Source organism: Saimiri boliviensis, chromosome 1 (genome assembly GCF_048565385.1).
Source record: "Saimiri boliviensis isolate mSaiBol1 chromosome 1, mSaiBol1.pri, whole genome shotgun sequence".
In the NCBI taxonomy this organism is placed as follows: domain Eukaryota; kingdom Metazoa; phylum Chordata; class Mammalia; order Primates; family Cebidae; genus Saimiri; species Saimiri boliviensis.
The window spans coordinates 31,549,429-31,571,787 of NC_133449.1; the positions used below are offsets into that span (position 1 = coordinate 31,549,429).

The following is a 22,359-nucleotide window of genomic DNA, read 5'->3' on the forward strand; positions in this document are numbered from 1 at the left end:
CTTTTATCATTCCCTCTACGAGGAACGATACTAAGTCTATTAAGTGCCTCCCCCTCAATACATGGCACTTAAAATTAAAAGTTTTAATCTCAGTAACAGTGTACATGTGGCTTATTAATCTACTAGTCAATAACAGCTTTGCAAGTATAACAGGTCTTCCAACAACCATATTAAAGCACTTCCCAAATGCCCATCTATGGACTGACACTAATACTTGTTGAATTTTTCGGTGATGCAGAGTAAATGAGAAAATACCAGTGTAGTAATTTTTTCATCAACTTAAAGCTATTCAAGTTAAATTACTCTATCACTCTGAGTTTAAGTCCTTCCTAAATAATGGGAGTCACTTTTAAAATAAAATAGTAATGGAAGATGGTAGTTGTATTTTCAAAAGTCCTTATATGGCAAAATTTTCACATTTTACAATCCTTTTTAAAAATGTTGGTCTAGTGTCCTAAAATACTCAGGTAAAGAGGTTCATCTAATCTAGCTTCTGATATCATCTAGGTAGCCAAGCATTTAGAATAATTTAAAGAATTTGCAACAACTAATCACAAGATCCACTAACACTAATTTCTAAGACTTCTTAGCTTCCCATGCCCATTTCCGACTTACCTTGATGATCCTAAATTACACTCTAATCCAGTCAATCAGACTACATCAAATTAAGAGAGGACTGTGATGGCAGAAACTTACCACCACTTTTTGTAGTTTAGGTTATTTACCAACTTTTGAACTACAAATGACACCATCTATGACAGGAGACAGCAAATTATGGCCCACAGGCCAAATCCAGCTCACCGTCTTTGAATAAATAAACTTTTATTAGAACACATTCACATTCATTTGATTACACATTGTCTATGGCGGGTTTTGTGCTACAATTGCCAAGGAAAATAGGACAGAAACTCCATGGCCTGTGAAGCCCAAAATATTTACTATCTGGTCTTTTACAGAAACATTTACCAACCCGTAATCTCAGGGAATAAACTATGTTTGGAATAAATATATCAAAGCATTATTTAAGATCTGTAACAATAACCATTAACTAGCTCAGAACACCAACCATCCAAATCGGAACATCTAAATACAAATACTGGTATATCTGAATAGTTCTTTATCCTACTCTGTATGAAGATTTGTTGCCCACCCAAGACAGAGCACTTACCTGCTCAATGAGCTAATCTTTAACACACACTTCTCAAGGATTCACTAGCAGAATAGTGAAGAACCCATGAATATGCTGCTCTGTGCAATCTAACGTAAAAAAAAAAAAGTTGCTACAAAACACTCAAAAGTATATAAGAAGAAGCAACTGTATAGAGCTATGTAAGAATTTCCTTTATATTTTAGATTCCAAATACAAAACTTTTAAAGGCACTTAAAGTAGAAAAGCTTAAGTCCAACATTTTAGGTAATATTAACTGCATTAAATAATGCAAACTAATTTCCTTTTGTGTTAAATAACAAGACTTTCATTTCCATGTATGTGAAGTTGAAATCAAAAGATAATCTCTCTAATCTACATTATTCATGTAGCTATTAAAAATAAGTAACACCAGAACCTCTAAAAAACAAAGTCACAATATCAAAGTACTTTGAAACTAGACAGCACTTAAGAGATCCCCTCCACATTTTACAAATGAGAAAGTTTCAATATGACATGGAATACTTAAGTTCAGAGAACTAATCAGTGGCAGAAACAGAACTAGAACCCAACACTCAACCACAGTTTGGAACTTTTTCCACTTCATGACCAGGTATGTTCATGTTCTAGGAAAGGGTAGAGTGATACAAAATATTCTGCAGGTCTGTTTGTTTGTTTAGAGGGTTTTTTGAGGCTTACAACATTGCCCAGGCTGGTCTCAAGCTGCTGGGCTCAAGTGATCCTCCGACCTCAGCACTCCAAGTAGCTGGGATTACAGGTGCATACCACCATGTCCAGCCTCTAGGGTTGTATAAGTGCTAGAAACATACCTGTACTATAGTCCACCCATCTTAGGCAACCCTCTTGTCTTTTTAAAAATCAACCATAAAATTATAGAAAGACAAAAATGATTACTTGTAAAGCAACTCTTATTAGAATGATCAAATAAACAACTGATTACGTTGTTATGCTAACAAATTGTCAAAGATTCAAAAAACTGACACTGGTGAAGGGGCAGTAGGATGGTGTTCATACATTGTTAGTTTGGCACAATCGTTCTGAAAGTTGGAAATATTATAAAGAGCCTAAAAAGTTCTCACAACCTGAACCACTTATTCCATTTACATGAGTATATCCTAAAGAAAGAGTCTAATATAGAGATCAAATTTTACAAACAAGGATGTCTCCCCCACTATTATTTATAATGGTGAAAGATTAGAACAACCTAATATCCAAAGAGAGAAGTAATTAAATTATGGCATATTCATACAATAGAATATTAGGCAGCCATTTTTAAAAGTCACATTTTCAAAGACATGGGTAAATACTTATGAAGTAAGGTTATAAAAAACAGGGTACATAATTATATGGTCAGTATAATCTCAAGTTTGTTATTACACACACACACAAACACATGTACACACACTCATACATAGAAATAGCATAGACAATGACTGAAAAGAAATACAGAAAAATATTAACAGGGTTATCTCTGGGTCGTGAGACTGCAGATAATTTTTTCTCTGTTTTATAACTTTTCAGTACTTTTCAAATTGTCTATAATAATCACGTATTAGTCTTAGAAAACATTTTAAAAATTCACTGTTGTCAATTTTAAAATTTGTATAGTTCATATTAAACAGGAAACAAATATTAATGTACTCAAAAGTGTATCTAAAGTATGGAAAATAAATCACTAATGTGTAAAAGTATAATTTCCAAACATACATAGGTAGACGACTTTGAATCTAAAAGGGTAACATTATTTTATCTCACTCAAGCATAGAAAGTTGATATTTAATAAATAAAAAACATAAATCTTTAAATAAAATTGGTGCAAGGCATCTAAAAATTGTGCTACTTGGGCATAACACTGAAGATATAAACACTCTCACCAATATAATGTAGACACTCAGTGTTAAGTTAAAATAGGTATAATGCAATACATACATGGTGACTGAATTATCTCTCTCTCTCTTTTTTTTTTTTTTTTTTTGGCCAAAGTGACTAGAACCAGTCTATGCTAAAGAAAGAAATACAACACCATACCATTATTTTAGTTGGAAGAGCCGCACCAAAAATCATGACGAAAAAATTGTGTAACTATAAGAAAATCCAGTGACTTGTTGATGACGTTAATGATCTCTTGCTAAAAATTTAAGTAAAAGAGTCAAACTGCTTAAAGCACTAAAAAAGCACATAGCAGTGTATGGTCTGCAAAGATATGAAAAACACTTAAGAACACTCTTCAATGTTTCCTCATTTGCAGACTATCAAACATGATCTTTGAAGTCAAGGATTACATCTAAGTTCTTTTACCAATCTTGAATATATATTGTTACAATACAGTAATGACACAAAGGGATGTCACACACAAAAAGGCAAACTGCATGTAATTTAAAAAGTTAACTTTAAGATTATATGATTCTAATTTCTGATTTTTTTTAAAAAATCATATAAATATATAAAATATAAAATACATCCTAATATATTTTTACATAAGAGCTGAGGTTTACCATTTTTAACAAAAATTCTGAGATGGAATTAATAAAAAACAATTTTCATATATACCACAGAGCAATAAGTTTAAATCAGACTATTTTGAGTTGTGTAGCCCTTTATTAGCAACTAAAATAGAAGGTATCTGTTGTACAACATGGGTAGTAATTGACTATAACTGGAGATTTATTATATTCTAATACAGATCATTTATAAATGCAATTTCTTTATTAAAAAGCTTCCACCTTTTTTGTTTGTTTGTGTACAATTTGCAAAACTATTCTGAAAGCGGAATATATGTGCACAAGTCTGCAAAGAGTGCAAATTTAGGATATGGTAAATGCTTTACAAGTTACTTTCAAAAAACTGTCTGCCACAACTGAGCCTTTACATTGTCGTCTTTTTTGATCAAAATACTTTGATGCCAGCCTTCCTTACACTGCCCTAAACTATAAAGCATTTTTAAATGAGTTGAAATTAAGGAAGGACTACACCTACTAGAAAAAAAAGAGAAGAAAGTTCTATTAGTTTGAGGTTTCAGAATCCCCCCAAACCAGGACCAGTATCTTGGTAAAGGCTAGGCTGGGACCCCGGACAGAGTATGAGAATGTGCAGGTGGCATCCCTGAGGATTCAGAGCTTCAGTGGACCGTGAGTGCTCCAGCTGCATAACTCACTGAACTGTCTTGCCAGTTTCTACACTGGCTTGACTGGGCATAATTCAAAAAGGAAAAGCTCATATTCATTCCATTCTTCTGGAGCTCTGTGATAGCCTAGAAAAAGAAAAATTTGGTTAGACACACACCACATAAAAAAGTGGGCATTCAATATGTTTATGGTTTGACTTTGTCCACTTCACAGCTGAAGCCTAGATTCCTCTTTTGCTCTTTTGTTTCTTGAATTTCTCTTGTTACATCATATTAAAATAGAAAAAAAGAATTCCTAATATCATTCTCTCAAATAACTTCTAATCTTGTTGCTTGGTAATTATGTACCAGTCATTATTTAACCTCCCTCTCTCCCTGTAATAATGCCACTTTTTAAACCCTTTTGAACTTTTTAAATATATTTCTCTTTACTATATAAAACAAATCCCTGGCCACTTCTGTCTGAAGATGTCACAGTCTTTGTCTGACTTTGACTATATTTGAAATGTATATAAATTAAAATCCAGATATAAGAGGTATATGCTAGGAGTTTTACTTTAATTGTAGATTGGTTCAGCATTTAGTTTATAATAAAAATATTATTTGATTCAATTCAGATTTTAGGAAATTAGTACAGTTTATTCTAGCTTCAATTTCAAAAATTAGTTTAAGCTCTTGAAAAGCTTTTCTTTGAGCCAATCGATACAGCTTAAAAGAAAAACACTTCCTAAAAACCCATAATATTACCTTTCAAATCACATTAAAATAACATTGGAGTTAGGGTCCTACCCTAGCCTATTCTGGACTATATTATCTTCGTTATTTCCCTGCTTCTCCAGATGAGCCCACTGTTATTTTCTCCTCCCATTCCCGAGTTACTTTCTCCTCCCGTTCACTTTCTTCTTTCCTAATGAATGTCATATTTTCATTCAGTAAATTAATAATGTTTTACTAATTAGAAGAAAAAAAAAACACATCATCTGTCTTGCTTTAATGTTATGAACACCTAAAGTGTAAGAGCAGAATCTTCCATTTATTTTTTATAGAGTCTAGACCACTAAATAAAACCAAAATATTAATTAAGAGGTCACTTTAGTTTTTATTTATAAACAGCATATTGGAACTAAGAATCAAGAGAACATAAGGGTCTCTATTCCAAATAACTTTCTGTATTTAACAGAAAGTATTAAACTGTATTCCAATGATAAATAACTTTATTCAAGTAAGCAAAAGCAATGAAACTCCAAATTATGTTAAAGATACTAAAAAGAAACGACCACAGGTACATAAAACCAGTGATGCCACTGTATTCCAATAATAATGAGATATTTTGTAATATCACATGACCAAATATTAAGTCAAGGCTTCCTAAGGATACTTACATTTAATAACACCCCAATGGGATGTCTTCCACATATAGTATTATGGTATTTCTTCAAGTAATTGCTAAAAGATACAGGGTCTAATTGTTCTATGATACTCATACCCTAAAAAAACAACAAAGAAGAAGAAGGGGGGAAAAAAATAAAAGAAAAAGGACAAGATTTATTATTTCCTAATCATATTTTTAAACCGTTACTTAAACATAAATCTTCATTGGGGAGACACAAAGAAAACAGATTAAATAACCTTGTGAAACATCAAACTCATTCATCAAAGATAATATCATTATAATTAACTCTATTAACAGAAAACATTTAATCCCCAGTTTATTTTCTCCAACCTCCAGGTATGTTTCTATACTACTTTAACCATTTGTCATTTATCTCATAATCCTCAAACATTTCCTAATATTTTATTGTCCTCACAGAAAGAATACACAAAAGTACGTCTACTCTGAAAATCTGTATATGGAACCTAAAATTCAATTTATGGCTCTTTTCTCCATATCCATTATATTTTTCCTGCTTTTGGCATGAAAAGTCAAGAGTTAATTGTAACTCAACTATTTCCATAACATATACTTCAATATCAACAGTGTAAGGTATTTTAAATTACCAGTATTAAATAATCTAGGTATGTGGGGGAAAAAAAAAACACAAACTAAGAAAATAGTTAACATCTTTTAATTAATTTAAAGCTCATGATAAAGGCAGGTTTAAACAACACAGAACTCTCTTTTTTTTCTTTTTGAGATGGAGTCTCACTCTGTCACCCAGGCTGGAGTGCAGTGGTATGATCTCAGCTCACTGCAACCTCCGCCTCCTGAGTTCAAGCGATTCCCCTGCCTCAGCCCCCAGAGTAGCTGGGATTACAGGCATTCACCACCACACCCAGCTAATTTTTATATTTTTAGTAGAGACCAAGTTTCACCATGTTGGCCAGGGGTCTTAAACTCCTGACCTTAAGTGATCTGCCTGATTTGGCTTCCCAAAGTGTTGGGATTACAGGTGTAAGTCACCAAGCCCAGCTTACAACACAGATCTCTACGAACAAGATTAGTAATAAAGGAAAGATTTTCATCTCTTTGTTTTTTAAACTAGAATGCCTTGTTTTCAAGATCTTAATACAGAATAAAACTTGTTAGACTACTGTCAAAACAACCACTATGACCTGAACACTAGTTTACACTAAATTCTACAATCTCCAAATACATTAAATAATGTATTTATAACTTTATAAAGCAAATCACCAAGTCAGGGAAATAAATCATTGATTCAAGCTAATTCATTCGCCAATTATATTATTTTCTTATTCAGTTAAAACATTTTCTATTCAATAAATTGGCTTCATAACCTCTGGGAGAAATGTAAATGATGGTTTAACTAGGGACTTAACTGGTTATTCTTTGTTTTTTGTTTTTATTTCACATTTTAACAAAACAGGTACAGTGTAAAAGCACCAAGAGTAATCAGATAAACATCATTTTTAAAAAAAAAACTCATCTAAAAAATGATAGTAACCAGTGGGTGACAGAAATTTTACAGTGGCAGCATCAGAATTTAATTCTACCAAAAAAAAAAAAAAAAACCTTTTCTTCAGAATCCATGTCCTTCACAAACATTATCAATATTCCACATATATGTGTGTAACTATACACATCTGAAACATAGACATACACATGTACAATCAACTTTGATTTGCTTGCACATGAATTAGCCACTCTCAGACTGGTCCACAACCAGTTTGTAATGCTAAGTTGGTTCTCCCTTGCCAACCAGGGGGCTTCCAGGTCAACACTCTCCACTGACACTCGGAATATAAGCTCAGAGAAATACTAACTTAAAAGTTAAACCTAAGATGGGCCAGGTAGTGTGGCTCAAGCCTGTACTCCCAGCACTTTGGGAGGCTGAGGCAGGTGGATCACCTGAGGTTAGGAGTTGGGACCACCCTGGCCAACATGTTGAAACCACGTCTCTACTAAAAATACAAAAATTAGCCAGCCGTAGTGGCACACGCCTGTAATCCCAGCTACTTGGGAGGCTGAGACAGGAGAATCACTTGAATCTGGGAAGTGGAGGTTGTAGTGAGCCAAGATTGCACCACTGCACTCCAGCCTGGGAAACAGAGCAAGACTCCGTCTCAAACAAACAAACAAAAAAGTTAAACCTAAGATTAAAAAATATCATAATTCTGATGCCAAAAACATTACAGTACATTTCTAATCCAAGAATGGATTATAGTAATGCTGAGATGGAATTCTAAATCTCTTCCATAAATAATGGATGATCCAGATATAACTCCCTAGAGATAAATGAACGGAGGCACAAAAAAGGCATAGTCCTGGCTCTAAATTTGTTTTTCATTGACTACTGTGATTTATTAAAGTATAACAAGAGTCATACTAACAATTCTTTGAACACTCACATAGCTACAACTTGCATACATATAGTAGGTGAACTTTTAATGCTCCTGAATGAAGTCTACCTAGAACACCTTACCTTAACTATAAATCCACTCATTAATAAATAATGTGACATGAGATTTTAATGTACATTTTAATATTAGAATCTCAAAGCACATTCAGAACAAACATCACATTTATATACTGATATGAATTTAAACAGAAGAAAACTAATGATCACATTTCAGAAGACAAAGAATTCAAACTAACTGGGCAAGAAACCCTGATATAGAAAAACAGGAGATTATAAATGCAGAGAATATACTGCTAAGTAAGGAGTTCAAAATGAAGATACACTGGTTAAATTACAACAGAGAAAATTTAAAAATTGAGATGATGGGAGTTAGGAAGTTAAATATGCAATAATTTTAATTCTTGCATATATGTGTGATATAAACTTACTAGTGCAAAAATTAATTTAATTATACTCAATTGGCTGACACAAGTGGTATTTTAAGAGGTATGCCTCTTTATAAGGAAATACAGAGGGGAAAATTAAGGCTTTTCTCATAGGTGAACCTCTCTTATTGAAAAATTCATTAAGTATGCAAACAAAAGCAATAATGATAAAATTTAGAAATGGAACATTATTAACTAATACAGAATACTGGTAAATACACTTTTACATGTACCTATGTTTTTAGGTTAACAACTATGAGGTTACTATTAGGAAAATTCTAAAGAGACAGAAATACTAGTTCAATGCTGTTGGCAAAAGTCCAAAAAGGTGAAAAAGAATGTCCTTCCCCAATTACGCTGAATTATCTTTTTTATTTATTAAAATGGTAGAAGGTATGATCAGTGATTCTAAAGTCCAGGCAATGAGAGCTTCCTAAGACCTAGTATAGTGAAAATTTGATTGTTCACATAAACTTAATGTGGAGAAGTAGAATGGGTCACTATACTACCCATTCAGCTCTAAGAAATAAGGCAGACATAAATACCAAAAGCCCATCCATCAAGGATTATGGGTTTCTGAGGAATTTAAGTTTCAGCAAGAAATACGCAGACTGAAAGCTAACTCCCTAAATTTAGGGGGTAAACCAATCTATCATTGTGTTGACTCTTCAAGTAATCAGTGAATATTTGTGTCAAATTCCAAGTGGCAACCCTAAACTAAATAGGCAGTATTAACTGACAAAGCTCAAATTCAGGACTCTGATAAGACAACAAATATCTTCTCTTTTTAAAAAAAGTTTATATTTAATAAAATGGCAATCTAAAAATTATCACCCAGAAGTAAATCTCTCCCAAAAATAACAAACGCAAAGGAGTAGCAAAACATTTTAGAGACACTCATGAAATAAAAACCAGAATCAGGTCTTTTAATTCCAACCACATAATTAACACGATATTATTGAATCAACAGAATTCTGGGCTCATTTTTTGAAGGATATACATTTATATTTGTGACAAGTACACATTTAGTGAGATGGAGCAGGAAAAGGAAATATTCTAGTTTCTTAAGAGGCATCAACATAAAATCCTAATGGTGAAAGTTCTATAGAAAAAGCTCACCTTAAAAATAGCAGTGCTAAGTAATATACTAATAAACGGCTAACTTACAGAAAATGTTATAAAACCTACTAAGAAGCTGCTGGCTTAGGTTCAAGAGAAAGAAGTATAAATTGACAAAAGGAACAATTTTCACTTTTAAAATAGTAGAAAGGAAGAAAAGTAGTTCATGTTCAAATTAAGTTACGTAATTGACAAATTTAAAAGAAAAAGAAGTTATAACAGATGAATACAATGACATTTTCAGATTATCCTTGTCAAATCATAATTTACCAATATCCATGAGACACTGGTCTACACCAAAAAAGTAGTATAATAAAAATGATAACCTATGACCACCTCATATATATACATAAAATATGAATAACTATGGTTATTTCAAGTAAAATTCACAAGATCAATATCTCCAAATAGGTTCCGCTTTAGTCACAGTAATTATTGACATTGCAAAGTATTAATTACCCAAAAAACTGGTCTATAGCCAATAAAATTATAAGATTTTCAGAGTTTAGATATCCTATGCTACAGTTACATAATTTTTCCCAACTATATTTGATAGTTTGTTCTCCTATATTTTATTTTTTTTTCACATACTTAATTTCTAAGATATTCAAGTGCTAGAAATATAAACATTTTGCAATAAGAAGAACAGCTATTTTTCTTTGGCAACTTAGAAATGGTTTTTTTTCCAGCATTGTAATAACTATATTTAGTAATAGTTTTCTGTTAAAAAGGATCAACTTAATTAACATGCTAATTTTGAAGAGATATAATCTAAAATTTTATGCTTAGTTTCTTTTTACTCTACAAAACTTTCAAAATGTATACTTATTACTTATCAATTGTAACATCTGAATTGAAATGTTACAATTCAAAATTCTTAACATTTTTCTAATGCTTCTTTGGAGAACCATCCAAGTACATTTTGGCTGAAAATATCACATATGAAAACTAAGATAATGGTTCTCAAATGAATTAAATTATTTATAATATAATCTATTAGAAAAGAAATATGCAAAAGTATATTCACCATCTGATTATATACATCAATTAAGACAATACGTTATTGAAGTCTGACTAACAGACTTCAATACATACATAAAGGTAACACAAACACAACTAAGTTTATGTCTAGAGCTAGCCATTCTTATTATTTTGACTCCTATATTCTAACTCCCAGAATTGACTTGTAAGTTCAATCAACAGTACACTACTAAAATAGAACCCTTATTTATAAGCCATTTTAAAATTCTATATATAAATTTAAAAAAACTCAACAAATGGACCACAAAAATCAACTCCAAGTCCAAATGTTAAAATCAACCATTAAATTCAATCATATTAACATGAAGCAAATACTCAATATTTATTCAGAAATTATATTCCAGGGGATTTAAATAGAATTTTAAAAATTATGTTCCAGTAATTTGGGATATCTAATGTAAGGTAAATCAGATGCAAACACAGAAGTCAACTTGAGCTAACTGGTTCTACTGCACAATTTTTTCCCTTTTTTTCTTTTTTGAGACAGATTCTCAGCAAATTTCAACAAAGTTCCACCAGTGAGTTCTGTTGCAATGACAGGGTTAATGATTACTATAGTAGCCAATCTCATCTCTTTCCTGGCCTTAATTATCTACTGAGACCTCCCAAACATGTATCTCTAGTCCAACTGAAAGCCTTCTCTGAGCTCCAAACCGAAACAGTCAACCCATTAGCAAAGCCCTTTTGACTCTTATTTCTGAAAAGATCTGAAGTTACTATCAACTCTCCCTTGAACTTCCTTCTACCAATGGCCCACTGTTGCTATTTTTTTTTTTGAGACAGTCTCGCTTTGTCCCTGGAGCTGGACTGCAGTGGTGCGATCTTGGCTCACTATAACCTCCACCTATCGGGTTTAAGCAATTCTCCTGTCTCAGCCTCCCAATTTTTTTTTTTTTTTTTTTTTTTTTTTGAGACAGAGTCTCGCTCTGTCCCTGGAGCTGGACTGCAGTGGTGTGATCTTGGCTCACTGTAACCTCCACCTATCGGGTTTAAGCAATTCTCCTGTCTCAGCCTCCCAAATAGCTGGGACTACAGGTGTGCACCACCATGCCCAGCTAATTTTTGTATTTTTAGGAGAAATGAGGTTTTACCATGGTGGCTAGACTGGTCTCAAACTCCTAAACTCAAGTGATCCACCCACCTCAGCCTCCCAAACTGCTGGAATTACAGGTGTGAACCATTGCACTTGGCCCCATTGTTGCTTCTGACCCTCCTTTATAATCCATTTGCCATACAACTACCACAGTGATCTTAAAAATAATGCAAATTATATCATTTCACTTCCTATTGTACTTACATAAAGTTCTTACCCTCAATTATTACCCTGTATTATCAGATCCCTGTCTCTTTTACCACAGCTTACATACCACTCTTCTTCCTCTTAGGCACCATACTCCCACAACACTGGCTTTTTCCTTTTCTTCTAACACACCAGCCTCTTTCCAATCTTAAGGCCTTTGCACTGACAACTTCTCCTGCTAAAATGCTCTTTCCTCTGATCTTTACTTGGTTTGCTCTTTCTTATCATTCAGAACTCACTGTAATTTTCAACCTCAAGGTATGAAATTATACCTTTCTCAGACCACTCAATCCAAAACAGCCTCCAATCATTTACTAGCTCAAAACCTTTTTAACTATTTTCTGCACACATTACTACTTCACACTAATTAACATATTTCCTTACCTTTTAAAATTAGTATGTGTCTCTTCCAATTAGAAGTTTTATAACAGCAAGAGCCATGTTTGTTTACTGCTGTATCTCCACCAACGCCTCAGGATATATATGCACTCAAAAATAATTGGCAAAATGAAAATCTAAATGTCTACCTGACTGACATCTCTATTTAAATGTCTTAAAGGCAACAGCAAACATAACATCTTCCTAATAGAATTTATTATCTTCCTGCCTCCCAAAAAAATTTGGTCCTCTCTTCCTGTACTTATAGCCTAAGTAAACTCAACCACCCAACCAGCAGCACAGCCAAAAATTTAGGCGTCATCTTTGACATTTCCTTCACCCCCAACCTCAGTCCACCTCCAAGTCCCATGATCAATTTGTCTCCTAAATATATTGAATATATACATTTCTGTCCCTCTCTTCTACCACCACCACCCCACCCATTGTCTAAATTACCATAATTTCTCATCTTGACTACCTAACTCCTCCAGCCTCCTTTCAACCCCTTGGCTACACTGCAGTCATATGATCTACTCAAATACAAAACAATTTTATCACTTCTCTATTTAAAATCCTTCAAAATAGCTGTTCTAGAGTCTTTAAGCTTCATTTCTCACCACTCTCCCTATCCATTTATCCATCATTCATTCAACAAACATATATATTTGTCCACTGACAGGCACTGGGATGGAAAATGGACAAAGTTCCTGATCTCATGAAGCTTATATAATCCAATGAGGGAGATAACCCCAAGACAAATCAGCAAATGAGTTAAGTCATGCAGTAATAAGTACTGAGAATAAAAATACAGCAGGGTAAGGTCAATGAACAACTGTTCATCCAAGGAGCATAACAGAACATGATGCACACTTTTTGGCTGTCAAACTAATTTGAAGATGCTGTTGGGACTCAGTGGGATTCAAGGGATGCTGACACAGACAGTTTCATACACATAAAGATTGTTCTCCATCAATAATACTTACAGAATATCTACAGCCTTAATTATATAATAATTCACTTTATATACAAACAGAAGTTTTGCATTGATTTTAATATACAATGAGTTTCCCAGGAATAAAACTATCATTTAAAGTGAGGGAAGACTGTACTTTGTTATGTTTACAAGTTTACTAAAAATTGTTCACCATTTTGGAAAATCAAGTCACTAGCAATAGCACTTAGCAATTTCAGTCACAAATATATAACTGTGTAAGTTTGTATTTGTAGCTGTTTTTACATTAATACTACTATTCATAAAGATTTAAATACTTCATTGTACCTTCTAATTTAGTTGTGCCTGGGTATTTACATTCTTAAATATATATTTATTATAAATTTCTTTTGTTTCCCCTGCATGTTACAGTTAGGAGAGTCATGTTTTTAAATTGCATATAGGAAGATTATATCCATTAATTTTTTATTTGAATAATAAGTACTGAGCAGCTACTTATATTCTCATCACTACTCTGGGCACTCTGTATACAAATATCCTGCCTGATTGACAGAAATGTAGTAAGTAAATTATTTAGTTTTTAGAAGAAAAAGTAGAACAGGGTGCAGTGGATTGGGAATGCTACAAGGGTACGACGTAGGATGCAAAATTAAATAGACTAGTCAGAAGGTCCCACTGAAAAGGTGAGAGCTGAGCAGACTTGAGGTAAATGAGACAGTCAAGTATAAAATATCTAAAACCTAAGCTGGGCACATACATGGCATTATCAAGACACAGTAAGGAGATTACTGTGTCCACAGTAGAGTGAAGAAAGAGTAAAAGAAAGAAAATGGAGGGCTCTTAACATTTGGGGGCTGCAAATCAGGTTGGTCCTTTTAGCCCACCCATTGTAAAGACACTGGCTTTTATTCTGACTGAAAAGGGGCAATTTTACAGGAGATATGAAGCAGAAGAGTAGTATGATCTGATTTAGATTTTAAAAGAATTGCTTTGGTTCCTACTTTAAGCTACTTAAGACTGAAGAAGACAACGGCAGGTCTAGTAAGACCAGCTAGGAAAGTGGAAGGATAGGACCACTATCACCTGAATCAAGAAAGTCTGTAAGCAGAAGAGGTCTTGGTGGGAAGAAAATGAGGAATTCAGTTTGGATATGTTCAGTATGAATTGTTTATAAGACATCCAAATGTAAATTATGTATGGTGTTTGAGAATGTGGTTCTGACTAGAGTTATTCTTACTATTTTTGGTGCAAAAAGCATTGCTGTTTCATAAAATTTAGTACAAACTTGCTAAAGATCATGTCCAGAAAGACTTTATTTACTTTGAAAATTTTTAGTACTGACATATCTTTTAAAATTATTTTCTGTATGGTTACCCAACCAAAAAAGGGTAATTTTAATGACAGGGAAAAATTTACATGCATACCATTAATAATTTATATTTCACAAACATACACCCATTCCTCCTTATAGATTCTTTCCTAAATGAATAAAATGTAAGACAAGAAAAGCCAGAGAGAAATGAGAATCATACAGCTGATAAAATCTTGAGTCAAATCTCTCCAAGACCTAAAGTTAGGAATTAACGTTACTAGAAATTCTAAAGTAATCTCACAGTTTCCATCTTTTAAAAACTCCTCCTTTGACTGTGCTTCTCTGGATCTCCTCATCTACCACATCAGTTAATATTTAAATATTGTTCCTTTCTATCAGACTTAAACTAGCAAAGAATAATTTCTCACATTTGACTTTTGCCTCTCCATTCCAATTTAGCTTATAACCTTTTTCTACTGAAATTGCTCTTGCAAGGTTCCAAATTCACCTCTGTGCAGCATTTGATACTCTTCCTCTCTCTTTGCTAAAGCTCATCCTCTCTATGGTACCACTCATTCTCAGTTCTCTCTAAGTAGAATTTTACTGACTCTTCTTTAACTCCTCCTCCACATAATGCTGGTATATCTGTCTGATCTAACTCTCCCTTTCTTCCTATTCCTTATACTCTCTCTCAAGACTGACTCTGAACAATGGCATTAACATCCTTTCTTCCCATCCACTCCTCACACACCAGTAACCTCCAAATGTTTATCTCCATCCAGACCTACCTTCATGTGCTGAACCAGTACTGTCCAATAAAAATATAATGCAGGCCAGCCAGGCATGGTGGATCATACTTGTAATCCCAGCACCTTGGGAGGCCGAGGTGGGCAGAATACCTGAGATCTGGAGTTCAAAACCAGCTGACCAACATGGAGAAATCCTATCTCTACTAAAAATACAAAATTAGCCAGGCATGGTGGCACATGCCTGTAATCCCAACTACTCGGGAGGCTGAGGCAGGAGAACTGCTTGAACCCAGGAGGAGGAGGTTGTGGTGAGCCGAGATTGCACTATTACACTCCAGCCTGGGCAGCAAGGGCAAAACTCTATCTCAAAAAATTAAATTAAATTAAATTAAATTAAATACACACACACACACACACACACACACACACACACACACACACACACGTAAAACGCAGACCATATACGTAATTTTAAATTTTCTTGTAACCATATTTAAAAAATAAAAATTTCTCATAGCCATATTTTTATAAAATTAACTTTAAGATACTTTATTAAACACAATCTGGCAGTATCATTTTATAATATAATCAAGATAGATTATTTTTGAGATCTGTTTTGTTCCTTTCATACTACATGTTCAAAATCCAGTGTATATTCTACACTTATGACATATCTCAAGTTGCATAACCACACTTCAAATACTCAATAAATATATGTGACTGGTGGTATCAAAAAATGCAGTTCTAAACATAACATAAAAGCCATGCCTAAAATTAAGCTCATTTTTTTCCTTAAATCTGTCCCTCTTATATTCCCTGTATTAATGAGTAACAGCATCTAAATATACATGGAACCCAGAAATCATCCCACATGCGAATACTCCCTTAACATGACATACCTAATTTATCACTAAAGTCCTTTTCATTCTACCTCCTAAATGTCTCTCAGCTCTCTACATTGTAATGGTTTCTTTGTAAGTGTGTTCAACCACTGGACTCTAACTTCCATTAAGTCATGGACTATGTTTTCTCTTCTTTGTATCTTCGATACTGCACAGAGTACCAGACATATAGCACATACCCATTCACCATTTGCTTTGACAATCATTAATCATTTGCTATATGGAGAAAGCCAGAAAAAGTTTTCTGAGGCAACTGAGAACTAAACCTCAGAATAAAAAGACTAGAACTAAAAGTCAAAGGGAGTTAATCAACTGAAATGAAAACATCAAGAAGCCAAAAGAGAAGGTAATACATTAAAATCCAAATAAAATTCGAAAGGTAAAAGTATTGGACAATAAAGTAGCAACTAAGGTAAATTTGAATATGATAAACACACTAAGTAACCAACTTCACATTCATTACATTTGGCTTTAATAAAATATATGACATGATATATTCTATTTACACATTCAAATCCTGAATCCTTACTAAAATATTTAATATACTTTAGACCAAATAATCTTGTACTAAAACATATACATGAGGCTTAACACATTGGTAGAGTTGATCTGAACAAACTGCAGACTTAAAAGCTGACAGAATTTAAAGACAATTTGGAGACCATCTAGTCAAAGTCTATTTTCTTCCAGATAAAGAAATGAAGACTAAAGTATTAAAATAATCTATCAACAGAGAGAGCAAGTTAGAGATAGTTCTGCTATATTGCATACTGTTTATGAGTAAATACCAAAATTGTTTGTGTTATCTAAAAAATTAAAATAAATATCATCGGCTTAGGCAACATGACGAAATCCTGTCTCTGAAAAATAAAAATAATTAGCCAGGCATGGTGGTGGCATGCCTACAGTCTCAGCTACTTGGGTGGCTGAGGTGGGAAGATTTTTTTATGCCGAGCAGGTTGAGGCTACAGTAAGCTGTGACTGTGCCACTCAACTCCAGCCTGGGTGACAGAGGGAGACACTGGAAAGAAAGAAACGAAAGAACGAAAAGAAAGAAAGAAAGAAGAGAAAAGAAAAAAAATAAATACTATGACTATCATAGCCCTTCTAGAAAAAAAGACAGTAAGACTAATATCTACTCCTAAGCTAAATAAGAATATAATTATATTTTAAAATTCTGTATTTAGAACAACAAATTAAAATTCCTTTTAAGAAAAATCCAGGCCGGCCAGGCACAGTGGCTCATGCCTATAATCCCCACACTTTGGGAGGCGGAGGCAGACAGACCACATGAGGTCAGAAGTTTGAGACCAGCCTGACCAACATGGAGAAACTCCCTATCTACTAAAAATACAAAATATTAGCTGGGCATGGTGGCGCATGCCTGTAATCCCAGCTACTCAGGAGGCTGAGGCAGGAGAATCTCTTGAGCCTGGAAGGTGGAGGTTGCGGTGAGCTGAGATAGCGCCACTGCACTCCATTCTAGGTAACAAGAGCAAAACTGTCTCAAAAAAAAAAAGAAAAGAAAAAGGCCAGGCGTGCTGGCTCACGCCTGTAATCCCAGCACTTTGGGAGGCCAGGGCAGGCAGATCACGGGGTCAGGAGATCGAAACCATCCTAGCTAACATGGTGAAACCCCGTCTCTACTAAAAATGCAAAAAAATTCACCGGGCATGGTGGTGGGTGACTGTAGTCCCAGCTACTCAGGAGGCTGAAGTAAGAGAATTGCTTAGACCAGGGAGGCTGAGATTGCAGTGAGCCGAGATTGTGCCACTGCACTCCAGCCTGGGCAACAGAGAGAGACTTCATCTCGAAAAAAAGAAAAAAGAAAAAAAAGAAATATTATGACTATCACAGTACTTCAAGAAATAACAATGACAGTAGGATCAATATCTACTATACTCCTAAGCTAGGTAAGAATATAATTATATTTCTTGATTTCTAGTAGCTTTGAAGGTCTCTTAAAAAAAAAAAGAGAGAGAGAACTATCATTAAAATTCTATATGTAAAACAATAAATTAAAACTCTTTTTAAGAAAAATCCAGGCCAGCCTGGCACAGTGGCTCACACCTGTAATCCCAGCACTTTGGGAGGCTGAGGCAGGAGGATCACTTGAGGTCAGGAGTTCGAGACCAGCCTGACCAACATGGAGAAACTCTGTCCTACTAAAAATACAAAATTAGCAGAGCATGGTGGTGTGCACCTATAATCCCACTACTGGGGAGGCTGAGGCAGGAGAATCACTTGAACTTGGGAAGCAGAGGGTGCGGTGAGAGCCAAGATTGTGCCAGTGCACTTCAGCCTGGACAACAAGAGCAAAACTCCATCTCAAAACTAAAAATATCCAGGCCAGGTGCTATGGCTCATGCCTGTAATCTCAGCACTTTGGAAGGCTGAGGAGGGTAGATCATTTGATCTCAGGAGTTCCAGACCATTATGGGAAACAACGCGAAACTTCATCTCTACAAAAAATTACCAAAAAATATTAGCCAGGTGTGGTGGTGTGCATCTGTGTTCCCAGCCACTCAGGAGGCTGAGGTGGGAGGACTGCCTGAGCCTGGGAGGTTGAGGCAACAGTGAGCCATGATGGTGTCACCACACTTCAGCCTAGGTGGCAAAGTGAGATCTGTTTAAAAAAAAAAAAAAAGAAAAAGAAAAATCTAAATGGCCCAAAAACAAGATAATAAACTACAAATTTGTAAAAAGTGCAAAAGGACAAACAAAAAATTTGCATCTGTAAAAATAGTGTTTTTTCTTATGCTTTTTTAATTGCTCTATTTAATAGTCACCTGAAGGCTCCAGCCCATATAGTTCAAGTCTTACTATTTGCCAATGGTGGTGGCTCACACCTGTAATCCCAGCACTTTGGGAGGCAGGAGGATTCTTTGAAGGCAAGGGTTCAAAATCAGCCCGGGCAACTAAAGCAAGACCTTGTCTCTCTACACACACACACACACACACACACACACATATACACACACAGTTGGGCACAGTGGCACATGCCTGTAATCCCAGGACTTCTGAGAGCCTGAGGCTGCCAGATCACCTGCACTCAGGAGTCTGAGACCAGCCTGGGCAACATGATGAAACCCTGCCTTTACAAAAAATACAAAAATTAGATGGGGTTGGTGGTAGGTGCCTATGTCCCAGCTACTTGGGAGGTTGAGGTGGGAGCATCACTTGAGCCAGGGGGTTAGAGGCTGCACTGAGCCGAAATCACACCACTGCACTCCAGCTTGGGCCATAGAGTGAGACCTTATCTCTAAAAAAATAAATATTAGTTGGGTATGGTGGCATATGCCTATAATCCCAGCTATTCTGGAGGCTGAGGCAGCAATAAGCCCAGGAATTCCAGGTTGCAGGGAGCTATGTATGACTGTACTCCAGCCCTGGTAACAGAGTGAGACCCTGTCTCTTAAAAAAAGGAAAAAAGAAATGTCTTAATATGCATGCTTAAGAGCAATGGGAAATGCAAATCAAAACAAAAATGGAATTATATCTAACAATTTTTACAGGATATTTTACAGAAATATATCAATGATATGAGTTTATGCTTAAATATTAATTCCATTAAATTTTAAATCATTTTGAGAGCTTCTAAAATTTTGAAGAAAAAAAGTAGTTCCAAAATAAACATGCCTCTGTCAGGTCAAACTGCTGATCCAAGGAAATAATAAACATAAATTAACAAAACAAAATAAACAAGGCTGAAATTTTAAAAATTAAAATAAAGTATTTGTATAAATCCCTTCAGCACAGAAGACAAGATTTCAGTTAGCTAAATTTTATGTACACTGGAATTCCTGTATACTGTCATTGTAAGGCTATGATGTCTTTATTTCCAGAGGTAAAGTGGCAACAATTTATAGGTTACATATAGTTCCTCCAAAGAACACAAATTTTTATTAGCTAATTCATAAAATCTTCATTATCACTTAAAAATAAAAATATACTAAGTTATTTAATAAATTGTAAGAAACAATGCTGTTCAGAAAGAGTCAGAAGAAATATTTCAGAAAGCCATGAAACAAATAGGAATTAGAGTCAAGGTTATCTCATCATCTGCTATGGTTATTACTGCTTAACAGTAAATAATAATATTAGTACCCTACTGTCCCTAAAGCTAAGGTACTTCTCTAAAAAGTATTTTAAATCCACATATAATTATTCTCAAATATCCTCATTAATCAAATAAAATTATCAAGAAGGAAATTCCTATAAGAATAGGGATTATTCTTTTAGTCAGTATGTATATGATGACACATTGCATTTTGTACATTTAAAGATAGGGAAAAAAATTAGTCCATTATATTATTTCAACATATTAAGTCTTGAATTACTAATCTGAAATTAAAGAAAAAGGCTTAGAGCATTAAAATCCCACACCTGAAAGACTTACCATTTTATCTAGATGTTCAATGGATCTATAAATCTCCCCCTGGGATTCATCATAGTAACTGTAACGGAACCTTTGACCTTGAAACAAATATCATGTACAAAATAAAATAGGGAAAAATTAGAAGCTAAAAAGAAAGCAAGCGCTTACCAAATAACTTCAGTTCTCATGAAAGGCAAAGCACAGCTTAAGCCTCTGAGAGAATGATTCCCAAGAGCCCTTGTACATAAAAATAAAAGGCGTTTTTGGGAAGGTAATAAAGAAATGATATCACCATTGTTTTATGATGTTAAAAACTATTTCAAATTGTAGAAACCTTAAAATCACCAGAAATACAAGGTTAAGGAAACAAAATAGCTTAAAAGTTAGAAGCATTGTTAAACATTTTATCAGTCTGTATTGGAAAGCAAACCCAAGGAATATTACTCAAGAAAATTTGGTTTGAGAAAACTATCTTGGTATAGAGCAAATCACTAAAAGCTTAGGTTTTGCTGTACAAATGCAAGATTTGATCTCTTACAGGAAAAAAAAATTGTATAGGTCACAAATACTGTGACTTGTGTGATTTTTAAGATGCAAATTTTTAAAAATTTATCTCGTTTTTGTACTACTTGGAAAAGGATCAATACAAGTGCCTTATGCAATGTGAATAGTATACACAAAAGGGTAAACATAACATAAATATAATATTCCTACCCTGACATAAAATCTCAATAAGAGTATAAGCATAGAACATTCAATGTTTTGGCTATTCTCCAAAGAACAGAGAGGGTAAAACGGAAGAAGCTTAAAGAAAAGACAGAAAACAAAAGTCTCAGAAAATAAATTCTTTTTCCTACTATAGATATATGAAAATCAAAAGTTAAACATCTTCTTAATTATGGATTGTTACTCAACTGACTGTAACATATTCCAGATACACCTAAATCTATCTTTCAGCAGTGCCTTTCTTCTAAGAACTCATTACTTTTATATTTCCTTATTGTTAAAGATTGACCAAAATGCATTTCTAAAGGAATTAGAGTACACAAATCATGTACACACATCATGTGTCCTGTGCTTCACGTTTAGAGCAATATTGATATATCCAGCTACCACCCTCACATCTGAGGACATGGAATTCTTCGGCTGGATAATTAAGATTTTTAAGTTTTCTGTTCATTTTACTAAAAAATATATATATGTAAATAGTGGGCAGTGCAAAATTCTAAAATCCTTCTTGACATCCTTTTTTGAAAAACCACACATCACAGAACTTAAACACTTCATTCATTTGTTGATACTGATCACCTTTGATGGTCACTTTTCTAAAATGTCATTATTTCCTTAATTTTCACATTTTAACTTTCATATACAGTAATATAATTATTCAATGTAGCAGTCCTTATTCTCTCCCAAGAGCCATTATTCAATCAATATTGCATCTTATAACTTAACTGATGATATCCTAGAATTAATTGGGCAATAGGGTCTAAAGTAGTATCTGCTGTCTGAATATAACAATAAAGATTACTGCATGTTACCTTAGCTATGAGATCAACTATAGTCCTTGAACTAAAAAAAAAAATTCTTAAACAATGATAATATATCATTCAATGCCTCTATATTGGTAATTCATCAAACATTTCTTTCAAAATTTAGTTATGTATAGCCTTATTTTTCTGTAAAGAATGTA

General features: G+C 34.1%; 1 protein-coding gene across 3 annotated transcripts in view; it reads right to left on the bottom strand.

The window, feature by feature from the left end:
* Positions 1 to 3,746: 3,746 nt before the first annotated feature.
* MEMO1 (mediator of cell motility 1) overlaps positions 3,747 to 22,359 on the bottom strand; it is a 134,005-nt gene continuing 115,392 nt past the window's right edge. For all 3 annotated transcript variants that reach the window (XM_074395701.1, XM_039477749.2, XM_074395702.1), the window contains 3 exons: positions 20,688 to 20,764; positions 5,675 to 5,779; positions 3,747 to 4,418 (listed from right to left, as the gene is read on the bottom strand). In XM_074395701.1, the coding sequence (XP_074251802.1) occupies positions 4,287 to 4,418; positions 5,675 to 5,779; positions 20,688 to 20,764 (314 nt within the window). In that variant the 3' untranslated portion in view covers positions 3,747 to 4,286. The remainder of the gene's footprint in view (positions 4,419 to 5,674; positions 5,780 to 20,687; positions 20,765 to 22,359) is intronic.